Source organism: Chiroxiphia lanceolata, chromosome 14, assembly GCF_009829145.1.
Source record: "Chiroxiphia lanceolata isolate bChiLan1 chromosome 14, bChiLan1.pri, whole genome shotgun sequence".
In the NCBI taxonomy this organism is placed as follows: domain Eukaryota; kingdom Metazoa; phylum Chordata; class Aves; order Passeriformes; family Pipridae; genus Chiroxiphia; species Chiroxiphia lanceolata.
In genome coordinates, this window is record NC_045650.1 from 9,616,057 (window position 1) to 9,640,515 (window position 24,459).

The 24,459-nt window shown below is 47.0% G+C and overlaps 1 protein-coding gene across 2 annotated transcripts in view; it reads left to right on the top strand.

Moving 5' to 3' along the window:
• The window catches only part of GPC3 (glypican 3), a 145,441-nt gene that overhangs the window by 89,600 nt on the left and 31,382 nt on the right, over positions 1 to 24,459 (top strand). For both annotated transcript variants that reach the window (XM_032702407.1, XM_032702408.1), the window contains exon 6: positions 10,450 to 10,570. In XM_032702407.1, the coding sequence (XP_032558298.1) occupies positions 10,450 to 10,570 (121 nt within the window). The remainder of the gene's footprint in view (positions 1 to 10,449; positions 10,571 to 24,459) is intronic.

Sequence of the window (24,459 nt, forward strand, 5' to 3'; positions counted from 1 at the left end):
CACACCAAGGTCCAGCTCATGCCCTGGCCACTTTTCCCTGCCCCACTCACTGGTTCTGAGGATGTTCTACTGGTAGCTGTGAGATTAATGGAGACAGGCAAATGCAGAATTCGTAGCATAAAGGGGAAGGAAGTGTTAACAGAAATGGAAATTTCTCTTGCAAAAAATGCCCCTCGGGAATGTTAAATAATGTGGAAATAGAACTTGGAAATGTTTTTTGTAATTATACATAAATCTCCTCTAATCACCTTACTTTGCAAAGCATCCTTCGCTATTAAGTAGTTTGCATAAGGGAAGAAATAGAAATAAAATCAAGAAGTGGTGAAATGTTGAGATATTAATTATGACTACTTGATCAGTAACCTCAGGTGGTAATTAGCCTGTACTTGCAATACTGACCTGAAACACAGAATAGACCAAAATAGCATCAAACTCTATTTTGAAAAAAAATGACTCAAGCATCTAAGATCACACGCTTAATAAAATGTACTTACGTTACCTAAGGAAAAATGTGTCCTCTGTTGGTACCTATTTCTGGAAAATCTCGTGTTTCCATGCCTAACTGAGAAGTTCAGTTGGAAAAAAAAAGATTATTTCAATATTGTCTCACTGACTGTTAATTAGAACTTCTCAAGCAGAGCTATAAACACTGCAGCTCTGGAGAGGAAGACCTAGGGTGAGATCTTTTCTTACGACAGTTCGCTGGGGCCATGGCCAGTGGCCCTGGTCCAGGTCCTGCTGATGCCACAGCTGGGTGAAATGGTAGCAATGGAAAGGTGTTGAGTCCAGATCCTCCCTCAAATATAAGTTCCCACCTTGTGTTTTTAGCATCTGCAACTGTAACACTTCCCAGGGTGGAAGTGTTCCCTCTGCTCCATGGGCTGAGAAAGTGTCTCATACCTGCTGGTGTTTTTGCCACTGAAACTACTGGGAGAACTCAGCTAAATAAAGCTGAGCTAAGGTAATGGTCCAGGGAGCTCCTCTCCCAGGACCTATTTGTGGAACGTTTCAAATAGAAGCAAACACGTAGTTAAAATGATCTCTAAAGCCAATTGCATTGCTTCATGCTGAGTCAAAACTGTCTGCTTTGAGTGCTTGGACTTCCCAGCCTAGCATCTGTTTCTGAGAGTCTGGGAGGATTCCTGAAAATCAGGAGCACTTAAGGTAACGGTGCTCGAGTACCCCAAACTGCCAGTTCCTTTATTTCAGTGTTTTCCCCAAGAGGGAGCCAAGCAGCTGTTCATGGCATGGGAGCTCTCATGCAAGCAGCTCTGAGAATGTGTGTTACGTGCTGGAGCGTTTCTGGCTTGGCTGCAGCAATTCTCCTGCTGGACTGGTGAGGGCTTGTTGGTCACCAGACTCCACGTTACCACTTTTTGCAAGAAATCTGTTGTGTTTTGAATATCTAGTATTAATTTCAGGGTGCTGGGCCGCTAGTTGCCCCACATGTGTAGTGGTTCCCAGAAAGAAGGGTGGCAGAGGTGTGGTAGGATGGCTCCTATGACTGGAGTGTTGGAAGGGAGGGATACAAGTTTTTTAGGAAGGACAGGAAGGGTAGATGACGAGGGGGTGTCACCCTCTATGTGAGTGACCAGCTAGAGCACATGGAGTTCCTGGGAATGGATGAGGGGCTGACTGAGTCAGGATTAAAAGGAGGGCAGGGACAGTGGTGATATAGTCGGGCTCTGCTTCAGGCCACCAGACCTGGAAGACTTGAGTGGATGAGGCCCTCCCTCTATGGACAGACAGGAGCAGCCTCATGTTCACAAGCCCTGGTCCTCATGGAGGGCTTCAGCCAACCTGATGCATGTTGGAGGGACAACACAGCAGGGTAGGAGGTTCCTGGATTGATTAGAAAGCACCTGCCAAAGCTGCTGAAAGTTTTGCAGCATCAGGTGAAGACCAGGGGAGAGCGATGTTTTGGCTGGATGACGTGTTTCCATGTGTTTCAATGTCTTGTGCTGTGCAGATGATGGATAAAACTGCTTGAGCGTTGCAGTGTTGGTGTGAGCATCCATATGGACATGTCTAGTATTTGGTGGTGTTCCTGAAGGGTTTGTGGTTATTTACCTCTTAAATCTTTAATGCGGTACCCGAGCGTTCATTAAGTTAAAGAGGAGCCCTACTGGTTTGTCTGTTTTCTGATCTCTCTGTCACAATAAAATTTGCTAGTTATTCAAAGCCCTTTTCCAATAACATATTAAGTCATGCCTGGAACAGCAACTTCACAGCCCCTTGCCAATGCTCTCAAGTACTAAATAATACCGACAATGTGTATCCTGTTATTTGACGCAAACAGCCCCTTCTGCACCCTGTGCTCCTCCTCTTGTGGTTTTTCTGAATCAGTATTTACTCTATCCTGTTTATGCCAGTGCTTTGTTATCCGCAGACAGTAAGAATGTCCCTCCTCCCCACAGGCCGGACACGCTCAATGCCTTTCCACTGGGTCTCATTTCCCAATTAGAGCCTTGAACTGTCCTCTGTTTCCTCCTTGCCCTTAACTCCCTCTGCCCTGATTGAAGGTGCCATGTTTGTCTGGGGCTCCAGTGCAACGCAGCTGGCTGGAGTATTTAATCCTGCTTTCCTCCTGACACAGAGAACCATTTTTGTGCAGTCCTGTGCAGAGTAGGTCCAACTCTACTTGTAGAGTTATGTTCTCGTTTCATCCCTGGCTCTGAGATTTCCCACGGATGGAGAAAGTTTATGATGCACTGGTTGTACTCCTTGCCTGGTGCAGCCCCTTGCAAGCCCCCTGAGATGAAGAGCTCTGAGAACCCACTTGACTGAGAACTTCCTACACCTTGGCTTGTGGTGGGGCTGCCATGCAATGTGCTCTGCTGATGGGTCACTCATCCTGCTTTGTGTATTCCAGCCTTTTTAATATGATTCATCCCTCATTTTCTTTTACTGAGTCTTATGTTGTGATCCTTTGTGGTCACTTACTTCTCCACGTTGGACAGTGTAATGGCAAGAATTTATCCTCTTTCCTGAGGTTTCATCTTTGGGTTAAGAGTTTGATTGCCATCCCTATTGTGGATTTAGGACATGGTGCCTTGAAATAATGGCTTGCAAACAGCAAGAATTGTACAAGGGAGGTTAATTTTTCTGGTTGGGCAGAGAAATACCTGTGTCTTTTGCTGTGCTGTTGCTGTGTGGTTGAAGAAGATAAGCCAAAGAGGGAAGAAAAAATAAAAGGCAGCACATCCTTGCTTTTCACACTTTTCAAAGTGTGCAAAAACACACTGTGCTTTTATGGGATGCCACAAAGAGTCACAGCAAATGCCACACATGGCACATTTTACCACTTGCAAAGAGCTTATTGAGGGGTCACAGCACTTGAGTGTTGGTGGTAGCTGGGGCCCAGACCTGCTGGATCTTCTTCTGTCTCTTTGCATCCCTGTACACCTCTTTGCAGCTTTCCTGGGCTCAGTTCCAGGCAATTCCCCGAGACAGACGTGTAGACAGGGTGGGTGTGCAACTACTTAAAGCTGTCTAAACGAGGGTTTCTGTAATGCCCCTCCTTGCCTCTGTTTGTCTTCATCCCCCATCCTCTCACCTCATGCTGGTGGGGTGAGGTGGTGAGATGTTGTCCAGCCTCTCTTACCCTTATCTCCATCCAGTGTAGAGAAAAACCAGAGAGTGATTCTTATCACTGGAGTCCCGACTGAATAATTAGCTCATTTAAAGCCTTCAGCTTAGATCAAGTAGGTGCTAAGATATAAAACTCACCTCAGTTCCTATGGGAGCTAGGCATCGGAATCTCAAAGGTGATTTGAGCCTTATATACAGTATCAGGGTTTTGCAGCATTTAATACTAAAAGCCTATTAAAATCTAGATTCTCAGAGTTTAATAATCTGCTTACACGAGTATGTTCCTTTCAAGCTGTTCTGAATAGAATGACAGCAACATCTGCCCACTGCAAAACTTGTAAGCACATTAAGCATTACTGTTAGATATTGCCATTTTCAAATTTCTCAAGACAAATGTGTACATTAATCTAAATCACCAGCATAACTCTTGTTCTCTTTGTACCAATTCAAAATTAATATATTTTTAGCACCTTGCCAAATCTCTTCTTCAAGCTGGAAGTCTCGAATTTCCCTGCTGTTGCCAACGTACTGTGGTTTGTTTTAATCATACAAATCATAAACAATGAAAGCACAATTGGAAGCAAGACAGAAAAATGAGATTCTGTAATTGGAACAAAGGAAATTCCATGCCAGCAATAACCCTTTAGTTCATGAAGGGTTTGGTTATTTCTGGCAGTACTGCAAAATATCTGATACAATGGAGTCCCCAAAGAGGGGGGCTGTATAACTTTTCGAGCTCATAAAACACAGCTTTGTAGCAAATGTAAGCTGCAGTGAAAGGATAGTAGGCAAATTCTGTGGGTTATTGAGTGGCCATAATTGTTTCCAGAATATTTCAGAAATGAAGATCATGAATCTTCCTCTGTTAAGCCTGCTGCTTCGTCTCAGGTGTTGCCCATTTTTCCATAATCTGTTTGTCTTGACTTCAACTGAAATAAGAATGGAAGGAGACTTCAGGTTGTGTACAAACTCCCATTGTTTTCCTATGAATATTACAGTTTTTGCTGTCCCCTCTGAAGTCCTGTGTCCTAGAACCAGGTGATTACCTGATGCCTCATGTTTATAACCAAGCTGTCAGCTGAAGGACGCTTCCCTTGCCAGAGAACAGATACAGCAGGATCTGAGAGGGCTGTCATGGACCAGGCTTCAAGGTGTTGATATTTGGAAATCCAGCAGAAAATGGCTCCTTTTTAGTTAGGTGAGAACACTCCCCACTGAGAGTGTTGGATCCTCCTGGTTGCTTTTGAAGCAGCTTGTTTGGAGCTGCTGGTGGTGTAAATTGACTGTGGCATTTTGAGCTCTGCAGGGACTGCAAGGAATCACTGTAAGCAAGCAAATGAGTGCATGTTGAAGGCCAGGAAGGCACCCAAGAGCCATACACCCCACCTCTCTCCTGCCACTTGCACCCCAGTGTAACAGATGCCTGCATATTGTCAAGGGAACATGCACCCCATATGGAAGAGGACAGCTGGGGGTGGGGTAATTGGTATGACTGACCAGGTTACCTCTGGACAGTCTCTCTTTAGAGAGGAAACTATCAGGGGAAGATGTTTTCACCTCTTCTTGGCAGCTTATGGGCACATCTAGGAGTTACACCCTGGCTGCAGGGCAGGATGAGTGGGTTGGAAACAGCTTTTCAAGCCTTTTGGGCCCCACTGCTTGCACTGCTGATGTGACATGAAGGTTGTCTCACTAAAGCAAAAATTATCAGGGCCAGAGAGTAAAATGTTGACTTCACCACTGCAACCTTTACTGACCCATGAAAACCAGCTGGAGATAAGACCTGGGTTCCTGTCAGGAGTGTGGGGGGAGAAACTTTTCTTTCCTTTCTCCCCTTTTTCATATCTTTTTGCCTTCTGTGTGTTGAGGACTCGGTGTCACCAGTCCACATGGTCTATAGTAAGTCATGTCTTGAAATGCAGAGCAGCCTTGTGGGATTGTGGGTGCTGGGAGTGCTGCTCTGGCAAGCTTGGAGCTCAGCTATTACCTCCTGTGCAGTGAAACTTCTTCTCTAGCATTGTAATCCTGTCTTGTAGCAGTCTTTGTTGTGTTTGTCCCCCATGCACTCTCTCAAACAAGTATGATCCAGTGAACATAGTAGAGGAAGAGCCTGCAGGGGATAGTGTGCTGTTTAAATCGTGGAGCTGCGTTTGAATAAATAATTTGCAACTGGACGGCAGGCATAAATTAATTGTTATTTGAATGACATACTTACTTTCCTTTTTCTAAAAGGTGTAATTCTTTATGTTTGACTTCCATGATTACTTTCTCTAAATCACACTTCAGGCATTGCAGTAACTCATCTCAAAGCCTAACATGGCAGAGTAGGATGAACACACGTTTTAAATTCATTGCCATATATTTAAATAGCGTTTGTCATCTTGCCTTCTTTGCTCTGAAATGAAAGCTTGGAACAAGCTGCATTTGGACTGGAAAGACCAAACATTCACAGGAGACTTTTGTGGATGGTGGGGAGAAAAGGAGGGGAAAATCCCTTTATTTGACAGCATACTTGGGCATTTATGGCTGGTGGATGAGAAGGAGGAGGAGGGGTATGTAGTTGTGCCATCCCCACAGAAGACTTCAGATTGTTGGTGTTTTCATTAAATGGTTGTCTTTAAAGTAGTTTTTAATGAGGGCTACTTATCAGCACGTTTTAAAACGTGACATTTGTCCTTGGAAAATACCACAGCCCCAGCAAGAGCCCATACCCAGGGAGCCCAGGCAAGGAGATGCTGCTGACTGACGTCGAGACACGTCAAAGAGGAAAGTATTTTGGGCTTTGCTTATGAAGTGGAAGCCAAACCATGCTCATGTTGCAACACTGATACCCCTTTGGCGCAGGGACCCCCGGGGACCGTGGGGTGGACTTTATCCACTGTGCATATTTGCTGTTCCATGCTGATATCAGTGACCGTGGCAGGGGTATGTGATGGGTATAGTAGAGTGGCACAAGTGTCCTGCAGAAGGGCTGTTTTATTGGCATAAGTTGAAAGCAGCTTGAGATGGCTCTGAGACTTTTCCTTTTCTGCACTGTGACTGGAGAACATGGGAGGAAGGTGATGCTTTGGCTTTGTTTTGCCTGCGAGCCCACCAGCCCTGCAGCAGGTTGGAGTGGTGGGGGTGCCGAGGAGCCTGCGTGGGGCCTGTACTGGGACCCCCATTCTCCAGCTTGTTGGGGGCTGGAAAGGCATCTCTCTGCCATATTAAGGCCTGGCTGCTTGGCCCAGGCTGCAGGGAGGGGTGCCAGCTGCCTTTTCCAGCTTTTCTGGCATTTCAGGAATGCAGGTCGCTGGCTGAAGCTACATTTCAAAGCCTTTAACCCTTCATTGGCTTCATCCTGCATGCCTGAGTGTGGCCACCCCAGAGAGGGGCACAGCTGGTGCCCCCCTCATGCCTGAACATGCCAGGAGGTCTCAGCTTGGCCATAAAGAGGCAGTGTGTCCCAAAGCATCCATGCCACACAGGACCATGTCTCTGGCTGTTGGGATGTAGCATGTTCCTGTGCATCTCCTTTTTTTGTGATTCGTGCTCAAAGATGTGCAGCTTATACTGCCCACTGCCTTGCTGCTTCAAATGATAACTGTGTAATGATGCAAATGGTTCATTTTGGGTCTAGTACATACCCTTGTACCTGGCCAGGTGGGAAGTACCAGGTGGTGACACTTTGTTTCTCCAGCATCGGTGTTTTAGAGACAGATCCTTCTGCAAATGTTTTCGGGTTGCTTCCTTCTCTAGTAGACTTAATCCCCTGGGAAGAGTGATCTGAGGTCCTCACCCAGTAGAACTTTCTGGAGAACAATTTCAGTTTTTGGACATGAAGTTACAGTATAGTACTGTTGTAGTACTGTGTTCCTCCTTCCTGTATAACAATGCGTAGGCTACAGAAATTGTCTCTGGCAGCCGTTGCGTGGATTTCAGAAGGGATTTCACCCACTCAGACCCAAGCTATTGTATTTCTTTACATAAAACTGTTTAGGAGAAAGGTTGTATTAATTTAGGTATGCACCAAATGAGCTTGGTTCTGCTCATGCTAAAACCCGTGTGAGTTTGCTTGTTAAATTTCTGAAACCACAGGAGACTTTTGAGCAATGCACTTTTGAGTTCCATTAGCGTTTTAAATTAAATTTACAGTGACACCAAAGGCGGTAATTTCTTCGGCATCTAAAAAGTCACGTGCCTTTTGGATGTTTACATCCAGTCTCCAGATGTGTTTGTCAGGTGGGCACGGTGGCATTAAGTGACTGTGTGAAAAACAAGCAGCAGGATTAATGGTTTGCTGCTCCCAGTGCTTTGTTCCCCTGCAAAAAGTTCAGCCTAAGTGTTAGCAGAGCCGGGCAGGTCTGTGCTTGCGGCAGCAGCAGCCTCTTCCCACGAGATGGTGCTCGGAGCATGCGGCCCGGCTGTGCCAGGAGCACAGCCCCGGTCCTGGGCATGGGCTTCTGCAGGCTGGCACCCAGCCTGGCTTGCTCTGGCCCCACTTCTCCCAGTCACTAAGCTTTCAGCCTACAACAAGCCACCTCATTGCACGTGTGAGGGCTTTTCTGAACGGGGAGCTGTTGTGTCTCAGGTAAAACTGTGTTTTGTGCCTCACAGGATAATGCAACTATTAAAAAAAAAAAAAAGTGTTTTGCAAAATACTGAGTCCTACCAGGAAGCCCCAGCACGGGGACAGGTGTAGAGAGCAGAGCTCTGACTATGGTGCTGGTGCTAAAGTGCAGGGTAGGGGGCTGACTGTGCAGGCAGCTGCTCCCATGTTGAGGAGCTGGTGGGGCTTGGGGAGACCCAAGTTGATGTCTCTGCTTTGCAGTGACACTTGTACCTGGACAAGCTGTTTATGCCTGGAAACAAGAATAAACACAGGCATGTGTTCCTCTCTTGTAGGCACACACACCTCCTTCTCCCACTCTTTTTCATCTGTCATCTCTTTCAGTGCAGCACCTCACAGGCTTGTCAGCCATCAGCAGAGCTGTGTATGGGGAATGCCCAGCATTGGGGATCTGGCTGGAGATGCAGAGAGCTCCTGAACATAGAACTGCCTTGGAGTGGAAATCAGCCTCAGTTCTCTATTTTACATTATGTGAATATTTCAGGTCAGGGGCAGATTCCTGCTGCACCACTGTAGATTTGAGGTTGCCTTTGCATTCCTACATGTCTGAGTCAATCTCATTCCTAATTTAGTGTTTAAGTAGAGCTTAAACCAAGCCTCTGTGTATCCTTGAAACCCTTAGTGTGCCCTGACAGCTCTTGTGGCCAAATGTCCCCATGCCTCTTGCTTTCTCGCCTAGCAAGGCATTCTCCCTGAGTTGGCCCCACCATCCCTCCTGTCTCCCTCCCCTTCTTTAAATGCCTGCTGAAGTCCCACTTTCAACCCAAAACATGTGAAATGGGCTGACTGTCATTGCCCAAGCTTGCCTGGCAGTGTGGGGATGAAGGATTAGCTGGGCAGGGGAGCAGGGAGCTGACAGACAAGGAGGCAGCCACTAGGGCTGGTTCTGGGAGCTGGTAAAAGATGTGATGTGTAGGAGATGAACGGAGAAAGGAATATTCATCCTGTTTACCCACGGAAAAACAGATGTACAGTAAAGCAGACTGGTGCTGGTGTTGTCTCAGTGATCTCACTTTCGTAGGCTGTGCCGGGGTTTGGCAGTGCCTGTTCTGGCTGCCAGTTCTTGGAGACAAGGACTTGTTTTGTGCTTGAAGAGTACCATGGCCTGTCACTGGGGCTGTGATGAGTACCAACAACCCACAGCTCGAGAAGGCACCCGTGTGCTCTGTGCCACTGCTGTGTCTGCAGCAGGCAGTGGTGGCAGCCGATTGCTCTGGTCCTGAAGCCGAGTTTGAGGTTGGCGCGGACGTGCTTGTCTCATGTCCGGAGCATCACGAGCTGTTACCCAGGTCCCGAGTGTAGGAATGTGTTCCTCCACAGGCAAGTGAACAGCAACCCCTCTGTCCCTCTTCCCCTCACTTTTATTACTCTGATAAACTTGGCCATTCCATAAATCTTGCAGCAAGTGAACGTATATTTCTTTCCAAATTGCCAGTGAAAAAGCTGAGTTGGGGGTTGGCTGCCCTCCTCTGCGGAGTTGCCCTGGCAGCTTAATCTGCTTTATGGGGGCTTTGCTGACTTGCATGGTACCTGTGTAAATCAAGATACCCCATGGTGCAGAGCCCAGCACCTTACCAAAGTCAAGGTACGTTCTGTCTGAGTAGTTACTTTGATCCCCAAGGCTGGATCTCATCAAAGACTGAAATCAGGATTGTTTGACAACACCTATTTTCCATTAGCAATGTTGACAGCATTAATTATATTCTGGTGCTTTAATTCTTTATTATTGAAATCACACATCAGTGATAGTCATTATTTTGCAAGGGGGTTGATGTTATGCTAATCAGCTTGCAGTTAACTGGGTCATCCCACTCATTTTTTTTGGCTATGGGCACAACACTACCACTCTTGTACTGGAGTCTCTGTGGTCTGCCAAGATTTATTTTAAACAAACATGAGCAAGCCAGAATTTCTGAGCCAGCTTTTTTAGGACTCTTGGGTGCAAGTTATGTGAAAATATTTATCCCTGTTGTATACTGTTTAACGTCTTCCTTGGTTACTAATGGACTGGAAAGGAGTTCATTGTCCTCAAGTGATACAACTACATCATCTTGCTGCTTTGCAAAGTCAAAGCAAAAATTTTTATAGGAATCTTCTGCCTTTTCTTTGTCATTATTAACTGTCTTGTGCTCTCTGTTTTGGAAAGGGATTATGCTTATCTTGGGATTTCTTTTGTTTGTATTGAACTTTAAAGATCTCCTCTGTATTAGCCCATCACATCATGGTCTTTTCTGTTCTCTCTCCTATAGGTACAGTCCCCAGATCACAAGGAATGGAGCAAAAGCTCAGTCTGGCAACCATGAGGTGAAGATGAAAGGTCTGGAGCCAGTGATCAGCCAGATTATTGACAAGCTGAAACACATCAACCAGGTTTGTTGCAGACGTGCCAGCAGGGATGGCTCTGGAGTGGGTAGTTTCCAAATCAGTTTGGCCTCCCCCACACTTTCTTTGGGCTCAGCCAGACAACCCAGAGTGTCTCCATCTTCAGCAGCTCTGTGCAGAGCCCTGTGTGTGCAGCCAGTGCCACCTCAGCCCTGCAGGGTATCAGGCTCACAGGGCACACATGGCAGGTCCTGTTGGATACATGCTGGTATGGTTCTCTGTGGGTCAGTGGGAGCTGTGGGGTACGTGCACTTCAGCCTTCCAGGGCTCAGCCTGTGCCTGGCCAATGTGTGGATGCATCCCTGCAGTGTGCTTCTGCTGGGCATATGTCCCCTGCGCAGTGGAGGACCAGGAAAGGTGGAGCTGCTGTGGTCCCCCCGAGCACAAGGTGCTGGCAGGGGCTGGTGTGGCATGTGCCTGATGTCCCCTCTGGTCAGAGAAATCCCCTTTGGTATTGCTTGTGGCTGGCAGAAAGGATCACCTGTTTCTTTGCTGTATCTCCCTGGACATCCACTCCCAGCAACTGCTGGGGCAAGTTAGTTACTGTTGAAGGGGGAAGTGGCAGGGCTGGATGAGATCCTTTCTGCTGGGGAGGAAGCTTCCTTCCCACTGCCTCAGACCTGGCATTCTTACTGGGACAAGCAGTATCTTGTCTCTACCCATCATGCCATGCCAGATTAGGTCTGTGAACAAGCCTCACTGCTGCCAGGAAGTTAGGTGGCACCTCTGCACAGCGTTCAGCTTGTGGCTGTTCACCTCCCAGAGCTCTCCCACAGCACTGCCTTTGGCCAGTGGGCTGGGGTTCAGCTCTGGACACTGCTCTCCCCCCTCTCTGTCACTGAGTATGGGATGTTGCAGTAACCCAAAGGGGCAGTGTTTTTCAGGAGGTGGATACCTTGGACTTGCTACTTTACTGGGAACTCACAGGGCACACACTCAGGTGGTAACACAGTTAATGCAGCTGAGCTGCCCAGTCTCTCCTGAGAGAGCTCTTACCAGTGGGGGACCTTGTCCAGGGTCGCTCTGGCATGAGCCTTAGGGCAGCAGCGGGTTCCTGGGGTTAAGCCCAGCTTTGCTTCCCAGCTGGGTGGGCTGTGAGGGCGGCTCTGTTTGGACTTGCTGGCTTAGCAACTTTTCTGCAAACCTCTGCTTTCCTGCTCCTGCCACTGCCAGGGACTGTTTTCATAGCCATTCCCGGTTTAACCCCAGTGCCCTCCGATGCAGGCACGCCTCATTAGGTGCTGTCTGGGAGTGGGATGCAGGGAGGGATTCGGGGTCCCCAGGAGTGCCCCACCATGTGGGAGCCAATGTGGGCAGTGGCCCTGCAGCCTGCTCTGCCTTCCCGCACCCTCCCCGTGCCGAGCGGTGCCATCTGCCAACAGCCCATAATTATTAAAAGGGGAAAGGGGGGGGAATAGCATAATCAGCTCCCTATTAAATGGGGTAGAGGGCAGGCTTCAACCTGCAGGTGATAATGATATTTTGCCGTTCACAGTGAGAAAGTCGCACTGAACAAAACATGGTTATTAGTGTACTTGAAACTGCTGACATAAAGTGGTTGTGAAATGCTGGCTGCCAGACTGGGTCAAGTTAGGTCTTTGCTGAACAGCTCAGGCTGCTGAGGACTGGAGATCTGTGGAGTGGGAGACCCTGGGTAAACACTGCTGAGCCCTATTCAGCTGTTTGCAGCAGCAGAGTGTCTCTTGTCAGCTGCTGCTCAGAGAAAAATAGTGTTAAGGGGGTGAATATGGTCACCTTTAGTTGTGATCTCTTTCAGTGCTTCCCCTTCTTGGCTTGTAGGATCAGTTTGGAACATGTTATGGGGGCAGATAAAGTCTTTTGGTTTGAATGGCGTAAATTAAGAATCTGAAAAATGTTGAACACTCTTGTAAAGTTGTGTTTGAGAAAGAGGAGGAATTGAGAATAAAATCAGGAGAAAATGGGAAGTGATTTGTGAAAATTAGTTATGAAGCTTGCCCAGAGAAGCTGTGGATGCCCCATCCCTGGAAGTTCAAGGCCAGGTTGTACAGGGTTTTGAGTGGTGTAAGGAAAATGTCCCTGGAACTATATTATCTATAAGATCCCTTCCAACCCAAACCATTCTGTAACTCTATGATATGACTCTGTTCCTGTGGAGGGTCTGTAGTCTATGATAAGTAGCTTATAAACCGTGAAACTGCAGAGGTTACTTAAATTTGGGATTTGGGGTGCCAGAGCTCACCATCACACTTATTTTCTTGACCTAAGGAAGTTTTGAGCTCTCTTTCATATGTGGAATGCATCTTGAATGCCAAAGAGTAGGAAATGTGGAAGGAGCCGCAGGTCTGGATGAATTACAGTTCTGTTTTTCAGGTGTTGGCTTCAGATTTGCGAAGCAGTGGGGACTCCTGAGCTGGGGTGGGGTGAAAATCTCCTTATCCACCAAGCTCAAGCCAACAGTGGCTTTTAAGGATTTTCCAATATTCAGGATTTTTTGGGGAAAAGAGTGTCTTTGTAGTGCTCAGAGCTGTAAACTGGATTCTCCATGTGACTACCCATAAATTGGGAATATAGTACAATGTTGTGGCTTCCTCTCAGTGTGTTGTTAGAGATGCAGCCTGGATTTTGTGGGTGTGGGCAGACTCAGGAACCATGCTAGTTGGTGCAATTTTCGTAGAGTCCCAGAGCTTTTGCTTTTACTTGTAGATTTTTGCTAAAATGTCTGTAATTTGCTGATGACTTGGCTTTGCTTTATTCCAGGCTGCTCACACTGCTGAAAATGTCTGCTTTCAGCAGTTTGCCACGTTTTCGAGCTTGCTTGAGTTTGGCGAATATGGTGTGTGTAGAAATCATGCTTGTTCTTTAGTTCACGTCTCCTCAAACCAAATCTGGGTAAATGTGCACACATACACATGAGAAATTCTCATCAAACATTTGCAGTTTGAAAGGAGAATGGGGTTTGTGCATTAGAATTAAACCTGTGGGAACTGAAAGGAGTATAGAAAACTTAACTGAGAGAGAAAGGGAAGTGAAGGTTTCCCAGATTGATTTTTTTTTTTTTTTTTTTTTTGGTTTGAGCACCTTCTATCAAGCTGAACTAAATAAATGAATAAAGCACAGTGCCTGAGTAGTGTGCTGTCTCAAGTCAGCCCTTTCTGGATGAGTCCCCTTCAGTGATGCCAATTCATTACATCAGACCATTTTTGTTTCACCCAAATGTGTGATTGTGACTGATGCTATTTTTCGTGTATTGGTGGTTGAGATGGTTTATTATTGCCATATTGGAAGTAGAATTTTTTTTCCCCCAGTTCTGTTAGATGTCTACCAAGTTTTGATTTGAGTTATTTTTGTTGTGTGCCCAGAGGCATGAACAGCCCATCCATAAATATTAGCATTGTTATCTCAGCTGGGAGGCTAAGGGTCACCTTCAGGAAAATGAGTTGGAATTGGTTCCTAACTTTTATTTCCCAGAGTGGATGGGGTCTGTTTCTAGCTAGAAGGGTTTTCACTCATCCCACACGTAAAAGTATATTGAAACTGAAAGGTTGTTCGGTGTCAGCGCAAGGTCTTGCTCAGTTTTTTTGTGACTCGGTACCATCCCTAGGCAGAAAGCTGTGTGCGAGGTGAGCTATTTCCTCTGGTCATGCAATTTTCCTCCCACCACAGGGAGACATTTGGATGGCTGACAGATGGGTAAGAGCTTCAAGTTTTAAGAGATAAACATGGAGGTGTGGGGGCTGTGGTGTCCCATGCCCCACAGCCTGGGAGCTCTGCCACACTGGTGACCTCCTATTGATCATCCTCCTCCATGAAAGGCTCCAGAGAGCGGACCTGAGTGATGCTGGTGTGAGGACAGAGCAGGGATCTGCAGTACCAAATTAGCTGATATGACACTCTTGGTCTTCCCTTCTGTGCCTGTCTGTTCTGAGGTGGCTTTTGTGCCCTCTGCAGTGCCTATGGGGCTCTGACACCACTGCAGCAGATGCTTTACCCCATCCTTAGTGCAGTTACCTCTTTTAGCTTGTGCCCAGTTCCAATCCCTGTTTATATTTAGTTAAATCCTGGTGTTTATCATAGTACTGTCTCGAGGAGGAAGAGCACAATTTTTTAACAAAAGGAGGGAACGACCACACCAAAAATTAATACTAAAATCCATAAAAGGAAACTTAAATGAGGGAGATACGTCTTTACAAAATTGAATGGCCTGGAAACATACTGTACATTTCCAGACACTCGAGTTAAGGGTTCATTTAGAATTTTTCAGATATACTGGAGTTTGACAGTTCTTTGGTTTCCACATCAAACAATCTGTAATTTATTGCCCCATATAGGGACTGTGTTTTTATCATATTGCATATTCGCTAGCCAGAAATCTAACTACCATATAAGCTCTTGAAAAAATAAACCCTTTGGGGATGGGAATCCAGGCAATATGCTTTCACAGACCCTGAGAAACTCCCTTTGATTTATTTCCTTGGAAATAAGGGGAAGACACAATTTCTTGGAATATTGCAGCTGTTCCCCCAAGCAGGGCCTTACTGCCTTTTTTTGTGTGCTTGGTGTAAAGACTCGGGCCCTGTGGTGAGCCCCATGTGAGAGACCCTCACATTGCTCTTCTCAGGGTTTGCAGGAGGATGAGAACAAAATTTAGAAATTTTATGAGGCAGTAAAACACAGAGCTATAGCTGGAAGGGAAGAACAAAAAAAAAGCCAGGAGGCTCAGAGGTGTGAATGACCGAAGATAAAATAGACTTGAAGTTCGCATTAAAAGCACAGACCAGGCGTTTCCAGAGCTGTGTTTGAAGCTGATTTGATCAACCAATATGTCCCGTATTTGTTTGTAGGTTTAATGGGCTGTTTCCCGGCGGCCTGGCTGCTGGGAGAGGGCATGGTGGAGGTCACCCAGAAGTTAATTTGGAAAGAGGCCAAAAGGCCACAACTTGATTGAATCAAATGTAAACAAAATAGGCCTGGGAACGGTGTGGTGCCCTTGTGCCTGAGAGTCCCTTGCAACCCCTCTGCTTAAAATACAGAGTGTGGTGGGGCACTGGGGACCAGAGAGGAGGGTCTCACCCCGCCATGGGGGAATGATGCTTGGGGAGGCAAAGGGACTCAGACCCTGCTCGGGGCATACAGGAAACCTGCAAACAGGCTGCCCAGTGGTGCAGTGGGGGCTCTCAGGGGAGACATGAGGTCCTGGGAACCCACCTCACCAGACCCTGACCTGGGTGGCTCGAAGTAGGGAAAACTATGAAGTTTATTATGGGAGAGCCTGGTGAGGTGGGGACTTTTCAGGAATATATTTCCCCGTCAGAAAAATCCACGACTTTGACGGATTTGGTGGAACAGCGTTTCCCTCTGCCTGCTAGGCTCTCTGAGGTTTATTATTCCCACTGTATTTTAATTCCCTGATCAGATGAAGCTGCATAATAATTAGAAGAATGTGCACACTTCCAGATTGTTGAATAATGTGATGCACAACACTAATCACTTGAAAACACAATATTTAAATTGCACCAAAGCAAGTCACTTTTGGCTCCTTTTCCACCTTTAAATTTAATAAGTTAACACTACAATGTCTGAAGTGCTCTATGTGTGCAATATAATCTATCAAGTCCTCAAAAGAAATGTTAATAAATACAATAATTACTTGGACATGCCTTTTGTTCACCATTATTAAACAGTTTGTAACAATTAAAATATTAAAACCACATGTTGTTGAAAAGCAACCAGACATTGCAATTATTTCTTACTAAGGCTATTAAATAAAATGGCAGAAGATTTTTATTTTAATGATAAATGCATTTTGGAATGGATCAGTTAATTCTTCTTTACTACACAAAGTAATCTACAGCTCCACCAAGTCTAGGCCTGGTATTTAAATACTAATTCCATCATCCTTTTAGCTGTGCCCCAGCTCCCATTAACGTGCTGGGTAAATGCTCTCCCACTCTGTGCAAGTGGTATTGACAGGATTTCGCCAGGGCAGTTAAATCAGGGGATGTGTGACCCTTGGTAATGAGAACATAATTAAATTTGGAGGTATCTGACTGTAGGGTGGCTTTTCAAACCCAAACCCCTCCTTCCCCTCTTCAGGAAGAGCCGGTGCCTGCCCACACCATATATTGCCCGGGACCTGTCGCAAACCTCCGGGCTTTATCAGGGTTGTTGTGGGAATGCTGTATCCACAGGTCACCCAAAAGAGTTTTCTCTAACAGCCAGAGATTTTTTTGGACCTGCTGTGTTTGCATGCCTGTTTTCAAACAGAGTTGTATCCTGGGCTGTGTTTGCTGGAGTTTGTTGCCTGTTTTAACCATGGTCTTGCCCGACACAGAGGGAGTGTGAGGGGCGCACAGTTAAGATCCACGCTGTACAGTGACATTTTCTGTGGAATGTGAGGTATTTTCTATTGTCAGTAAGGAAAGGGCAGTAAATAGGCACTTTTCAGGTACTGCTCAAGTGACAGTGAATGTGTGCTGAGGGCCTGAGCACCTCCTGTGTGCTGTGGAAACCCAGCAAACCCTGTCTGTTACTGACCTGTTGGTTTTGCTGATGTTGGTGCCAAAACATCTGGCAATATCAAAAGTCCTCACATCAGACAGTTCAGTAATTTATTGTAGGCTTTTCCTCAGCACACCCAAATCCTTTGGTCCACAGCCATACAATCCTTTTTGGGGGGGGGGGGTGTTTAAATAATGGGACTCCAGAGCTGCCATTCTTGAGACAAGATTCACTGTTTTCTTGTCCTTACTTTCATTTGGCTTTTCCTGGCAGTGAATTTCAGGAACACACATGGGAGGACTGGGAAAGGTGCATTCCTCTGTGAAGCCATGTATCTCCTTTATCAGTATGGAAAGGAATATCTCAGCTGTGCTTCCTTTTTGCTAATCCCACCTACCCCAATTCCAGAGAATTAACCAATCACTGCCGTGTTCACTGCTAAACCATGACCTCAAGTGCCACATCCACACACCTTTTGAACTCTTCCAGGCATGGTGACTCCACTGCTTTCCTGGGGAACTTATTCCAGTGCCTAACATCCATCTCCTTGACTTTTCTCTGCAAGACCAGGAAGCTGCTGGGGCTGAACTTAGATGGGTAGCAGTTTTGGCTGGTTTCCACACCAGTTTATTGTCTGGCATCCGTAACCTTTGGGTAACATAAATAGCATTTTATCACTCTCCTTCCGTGAAATTCCCTGGTTGCCCTGGTCTTATGCATGAGAAGGGATTCAACTTTGTCCCTGTGGCTTCAGCTTCTGCAGGCAGGCAGGTGCCTCAGGTGTGTCCTGCAGGGACCAGCCTCCAAACAATGCTGTGGAAATCAGCTGGGGAAAAAACCAAATTAACACCTTTAAAGGGGATTCATTTGCTTTTGTGTCCAAAACATACAGCTGATGCACAGCGATGCCTTAAAACAAACACCAGATATCCTGTACCAGTGCTGGAGTTTATCCTGTTTTGAAGGAAACAAATCTGAAGGAGTCCTTGTGCAGCAAAACCCAGTGTAAGTGGAGCTGTTGATACCAGATTAGCAGTTAATTACAGTTATTCTGGGCCACATTAATTGTATCAAGTGTCACCTGTGCTGTAACTCAGGCTGTAATTTAATCAGTAGATGTCTGAGGTAGGTGTCCTCCCTGATGGTCCCATTAGTAAAGGATGCAGCTCTCTGGTGTTAGTTGGTTGATTGGTAGTTTTCTCATGTTTTTCTCCAAAATTTGACTTAACATCAAGGTTTTTATAATGTGGTCCAGACTGAGAAGGGATTGGGATTCAGAGAGCTAATCTTCATTGTCCAGAAGGTAACCTGTTGTCTTCTTGGCCAAAAAACAAATCCAACTGCTTTTGTTCCCATGAGAAAGCCTCATTAGCAATAATGCTACTTTTGATTCTAGACTGAGGTCGTGTAAGATTGCTTAGCCATGATGTTCTCAGGGGAGAAAGGCAGTGCTGTCAGACCCACTGTGGGCAGAGAGGGCCAGCTCCAGCGGGAAGTCCCCTCTGCAACCCCCTGGGCTGTGCTGTGGGAGTGTGGTGCCCAGCTGTGGCATGGTGTGCAGGCAGTGCAGCTGTGAGCCCGAATGCCTGTGAGATTCCCACTCCATCCCAAGCTGCTTCACGTGCTGAGAAGGTTAGAGCTGGGGATTTCCCCAGTGCAATTCTGCCACTCCACCAAAGGACTATGTCTGTAGTGGGAACAAAGGAGACTTGTGGCATGTTTTTATTCCCAGAGGTCTTAATTTGTATCTGGTCCACACCACCAGCTGTGGATGGGTAGTGGGAGAGTCCTTTTAGATCCTGCCTGTTCAGACTGCTCTGGGTTTGTGTGTGTTGTATATTGAAAGAACCAAAAGCATTTGTTGGTTTGGCATCTTTTGGGTGGGAATGGCATTGCAAGGTGTCTTACTACTGTGTGCAGCAAGGCATTTAGCTGGCTGAAACAGTTCATCTTATGCTCTCAGCAGCTTTGTTCTTGCAACAAGTGTCACCAGAGTTTCCCTGGTCTGAAGTAGGAGATACATCGGACCTACACCTCATTCAGCAATCCTTGAACAGAATTTCAGGATATCCTGAGTTGGAAGGGGCCCAGCAGGCTTATGGAATCCAACTGCTGGCCCTTCACAGGACAATCCCAAGAATCACACCATGTGCCTGAGAGCATTGTCCAAATGCTTCTTGAGCTCTGTCAGGCTTGGTGCTGTGACTACTTGCCTGGGGAGCCTGTTCCAGTGCCCAACCACCCTCTGGGTGAAGAACCTTTTTCTAATATCTAACCTAAACCTCCCCTGACACAACTTCATGCTGTTTCATCCTGCTCTAGGACAGGGTGGTCCCTTTTTTTATAGCATTGGTTTGGCTTCTCCTGGGACTTCTCCTTATGCTCTATCCCACCTCAGTGGCCACGGGAGGCAGTGGCTGGCACAGAACACTGCAGCTTTCGTGCAAACTGTGCTGCTGTCAGAAAGTGCAAGAGGTTTCATTCATTTTAAATAATGAATAATTTTTGATCTTGCTCCTTTTGTTATCCTGCTGATGAAGCAGATGTCTGTAATGAGGCAGGTTTCTGTGCTGGCAAACCCGATCCCCAGTCAGACATTGACCTGTCTGTGTTGGGGCAGGTCTGATACCCCTCATGGCTCAGGAGGACTCTCAGTTGATGCTGTTGCTCATTAAACTTCTTACCTTGGTTTTGACATGTAACTGGCTGCAGAGGCTGGGTTGCATTTTAGTGCTCGTGCTGTTAGAGCCCATGTGATGAGAAATGGCCCTTGCAGCCCATCAAACTGAGAGCAAAGTGGGAACTTTAGGTTGCAGCAGGATTTGTTGCCTATGGTCTCACTTGGCTGTATTGCTAGGGAGAGATATTTAAGAGAAGGAAATGTGCTTGGTTGGCCTTTCTGGGGACACATGTAAGAAGATGCTGGTCTGTGCAGCACAGTTAGCAGGGGGATGGGAGGCAGCTGGCACAGGGTGGGTGTTCGAGCCATCAACAAATATTGTGATGGGCAGGAAGTTACTTTTTATTTTTGGCAGGATCACTTGAATGCCTCCTGCCTGTGAGTGGGGAAGGAGTTTACTGACCTTTTCATAAGCATCTAATTGCTGAGGGTGAGACTCATATAGGTGCTTTTCTGGGCTTCCTCTATGAGTGTTGAGTCTCACTGGGGGAGGGTATAAAGTCACCAGCTTTGAACCTAATTTAAACACTGAGTTGCTTCAGCTGCTCCGTTGGCGTCTGTGCATCTGTGTGTGGGAGAACCATCCTGGGCAGGGCTCCCCTTACCTCCTGCCTGCAGCTCCAGAGGCCTGAGCCTTGCAGGGTCAGTTGCTGTTGGGTACATTCAGTATCAGTGATGAGTTGCACCCTAGTATATCAGCAGTGCCTGAGCCTGGATGATTGGTTCCTTATCCTGTTGGTAGATCTATCCTAAGTGACAATATTGACACAGGAAAAGCTGTGTCTGTGACATTTTTTGGGTTTTAGCAAGCAGCATCCATGCTCTGAATGCAGAGGAGAGCTGAGACCTGACCCAGGAGCCAGCCCAGCCATCAGCCATTAATTAGAGACCAGCTGCTCGATCCTCTCTAGCTAACAGGTTTGGGGGTGTCTGCCATGGAGTTTTCCTCCTCCTGTCTGATTTAAGTCTCTGCTGAAATCAATAGCTCAGTAATTAACCCCGCACTGGGGTTGTCTTGTCTGATGGGAGGTAAGTGGCTTGTGAGGCGGCTGTTCAGTTCCCTGTGACAGCTCTGCAGACCTGGGGACATCCATCAGAACTGCTTGCAGTTGCTTTTTGGGCTTCCAGTGCCTTGGGGTGAAGCAAATGCAAAAGTAAAGGTTGGAAAGCCCCTGTGAGGGCAGGGCGCAGCCAGCGTGACTTGGGCTGCTGTTCTGGCAGAAATCTCTTTGCAACACAACACTATGCACAAAAATACATGATTTGAGAAGTCCCTCTCCACTGGGAGCTTTTAGGGGAAAAGGGAAGTGGCTGGGGCAGGGATTTGCCTCTCGTTTGTGTTGCAGAAGGTGAAGAGGAGGAAAAAAATCCTCCCGGCACAGCTCTCAGCTTGCTGTTTCCTACCTGGTGCCAAGGACGAGATGTTTGTCTCCCAGCAGACGTTGCTGACAACTGGAAGCCGCCACGTGTGCCGGAGCCTGAGCCAAGAGGAAATCTCCCAGCCGTTCTGACTGGGCTGGGCTGAGCTGGGCAGGGAAGAGGCTGCAGGACCCACTGGCTGCTGCACTCCCTGCCTGGGTCACACTGATCTCCCTCTACAGAAACCTGGGGCTGTTTTAGCAGATGGCTCGAGGTGGTGTGATACCTACATGTCCTTCTGGATGCTCTTGCATCTAGGGCACTTTCTGCCCAGGCCACCCCTGCTCAGATGCCTGAAGGACGTGATGGCAATGAGGTGGTTGATTGCTCCACCTCTAGCCATGTTGTCTTCTTGTTCCTTGTGCTCTTACTTTGCTTGTTGTCTCATGTTCTGTCTTCTGGTGACGTGCGCTTTGGGCCTTCCTGAGTGGTGTTTGGATGGCAGAGCAGGGCTCTGCTCCAATGTAACTAAACATACGGAAAATATGGATAATAGCAGTGATGGGCCCTGGCCCACTTAGGTTCCCACACCCCTCCTTCACTCAGTTGCCAAGCCCCCGAGGGGTGGCTGCTTGGAGAGGTGGAGGAATTGGTCCAGGTTTTCATGTCTAGCGACACAGAGCAGGTGGAAAGGAGAGGGGAAGGCAGCTGGGGCTACTGGAGGGAGACTGAGAAACTTTGTGGGGAGAAGGAGCAGGGCTGTGATGCCAGAGAAAGGAAGGTGTGGAAAAGGGGACAAGGCAGATAGCCCTTGCAGGTAGCAAGGAAGGAAGCATCTTTGCAATGCCTTTTCCACCACTGACAGGCATGAGTTGTTAATGCGCCTGGTGGGGACTGCTCTGTTGGTGACTTTCTTTCCTTATGTAATTTTTCCATGCAATCTGAAAGCCCAAGTGGTCTTAAAATACCAGCTCTTTCCCTGGTGCAGGTTTGAAAGTGCACCCACGATTTTAACTTGGCATTCTGCTCCCCTTTATCAAGCTACAGGTTTCCTGGGTTGTGCACCAGATGTCCTCAGGAGGTGCTCTGGCAGGAGTAACACCATATCTGGAGCAGTTATGAGCCCTGTGGAAGAGACTAGGACTGAGGAAATGATACAGATCAGCTCAGGCAAAGTGAAGAGCTGGCAAAGGGTGTTTGCAGTAAATGGATGCATTCCCATGTTGCTTCCAGTGAAGTGGTAGCTCATGGAAGTCTTTCTAATTCCGACAGTAAAAGGTCCAGGCAGACTCCAGCAAGGTCCTGAAAGTGTTATCTACTACCTACTCCAACCACATGTTAGATGATTGGTCTAATGGTTGGGTTTTTGGAGTTTCAGAGATGTCTGTGTTTGATGGAGGTAGATGTAGGAAGGGAATGCTGAAGGGCTGGTGATAGCTTGGGCTTGAAAATGCAAAGGAACAGAAGGGGTTGTAGCAGCTCAAAGAAGAAAGCAGCATTTCTCCAGCATTGCCATCGATGTGGGACTCAGGGGATGAGCCAGAAGCAGATGGGGACTACCCAGGTGCCCATCAGGCTGGGCTGGACCCCTCAGCCCTGCTTGGCACCCACACTATCCTGTTGCTTCCTACTGCTGCGTAAAAACAAGCCATAAATAGCTGGGGGTGGAAGGGGAAGGAACTGGATATAAGGTGAATGAGCTGATCATAAAGCCTGAGTAATCTCTTTTTCACATGTGCCCGGTGATGAATGAGCGTTTGTTCAGGCCGGGGAAGTGACACCTCCCCTGCCTGGGGGACAGCAGGCAGGAGCCCGTTGCTCTGCCGTGGTGCCAGCCAGGGCTTAACCTCTGAGCCTGCAGGAACATCTTGTCCCGGGCATCAGCCTGCCCTCACCAAACCAGAGCAATCCATAATGCCTTGGCAGCCCCTTCTGCTGCTGAAAGAGATTTACTGTCCGGTGCTGACTCGTGTTAATTACTGCCACCTCTTAGGCGTCTTTATCTGTCTTCCTTTACCCATAGGGATGTTGTCAGTTTGGATAGCTAATCTGGAATTAAGCTGATGATCCATAAAGTAGGGCCACCCTTTGGTCAATAATTCACTGCTGTCACCAGCTTCTTTTTGCTATCAGGAGAGTGACCAGGAAAACTGATTTACTGGCAGCTGAGAGCATCTCCTCTGCAGCCTGTGAAGACAGTAAAGTGGGTCCTGCTGTGCTGACAGACCCCAAGTGATGCATGGTAGGGATTTTTCCTGTTCCAGGAGATGGTGTTTTGAGTGCTAGAATTAAAGACTTAAAACATTTTTATGGCTAAGGAGCCCCAGTATAAATTCAGAGCTATGGTTCACAACTTTTGGCACTCATTGCCATGGGTTGGTGTGGAGCCCAAGAACAATAATGTCCCAAGAGCAATGTGTGGGGAGGGAATCCCAGGGCTGTCCCTTGCCCAGAGCAGGCAGGAAGTGTGCTGCCTGGGGCTTGGTCTGCTGAGTTCAGCTCCAGCAGCACAAAACCTGTGATGACTCCAAGGAAGCAGCATGGGAAAATGCAGGATTGTCTTTTAGAGCAGCTGATAAAACAGCCAACATGTCCAACTCATAAATTTTCAGTGCTTGGAAAAATACTTTTGCAGCTCCAGAGCCTGCTTCCACTTTATTAACATTTGATTAGTGATCACGCTTTGTTCTGCTGAGCTTGAAATAGGAGTTCAAATAGGAACAGGTTTCTTCTCTGCCACGTCTCTGCTGCAAAGGTGCATCCAGCTGGAAGGGCCATAAAGAAACCACAGTTCTCCTAACAAAACAGGCTCTTCTGTCCATGGGCTAACATTGTGTACAGAAGGGCAGTGATGCCTGCCTGTGAGCACAGGCACATGTGTTTGCTCGTGCAAGACAGAAGTACAGATCCTGCTATTTACAGACACTTTTAAAGTTTTAAATATCCTTATTTTTAAACGGAGTTTGGTGCTTGGTGCCAGGGAACATTGAGTTTTTCTGTAATATGTGTTGCACTTCATTGCCACCCAAGAGGGGGAAAGGTCTCTGTAGCTTGGAAAGAAGCAATCAAAAAATTGATGCTGTTGATGTTGCATTGGGTTTGTGTTGGTGCGTGCTTCTGTGCCACCAAGGCCCCTGTCCATAGAATGGATAAACCGAACAGAGCTGCGAAATAGGAAAGTGGTGTGAAGGGCACCAACAAATCTCATGAGGGTTGGTTCAATAATAAAGAAAGTATTTGCTAATAAAAGATAATTTTTTCCATGCTATTTCCAGGGCTAATAAGCAGAGGAAGTGGAGAGAATCAATTCTGCTGGTGCATGGTTGTGTATGATCAGGCCACCAAATTCAAAACACAT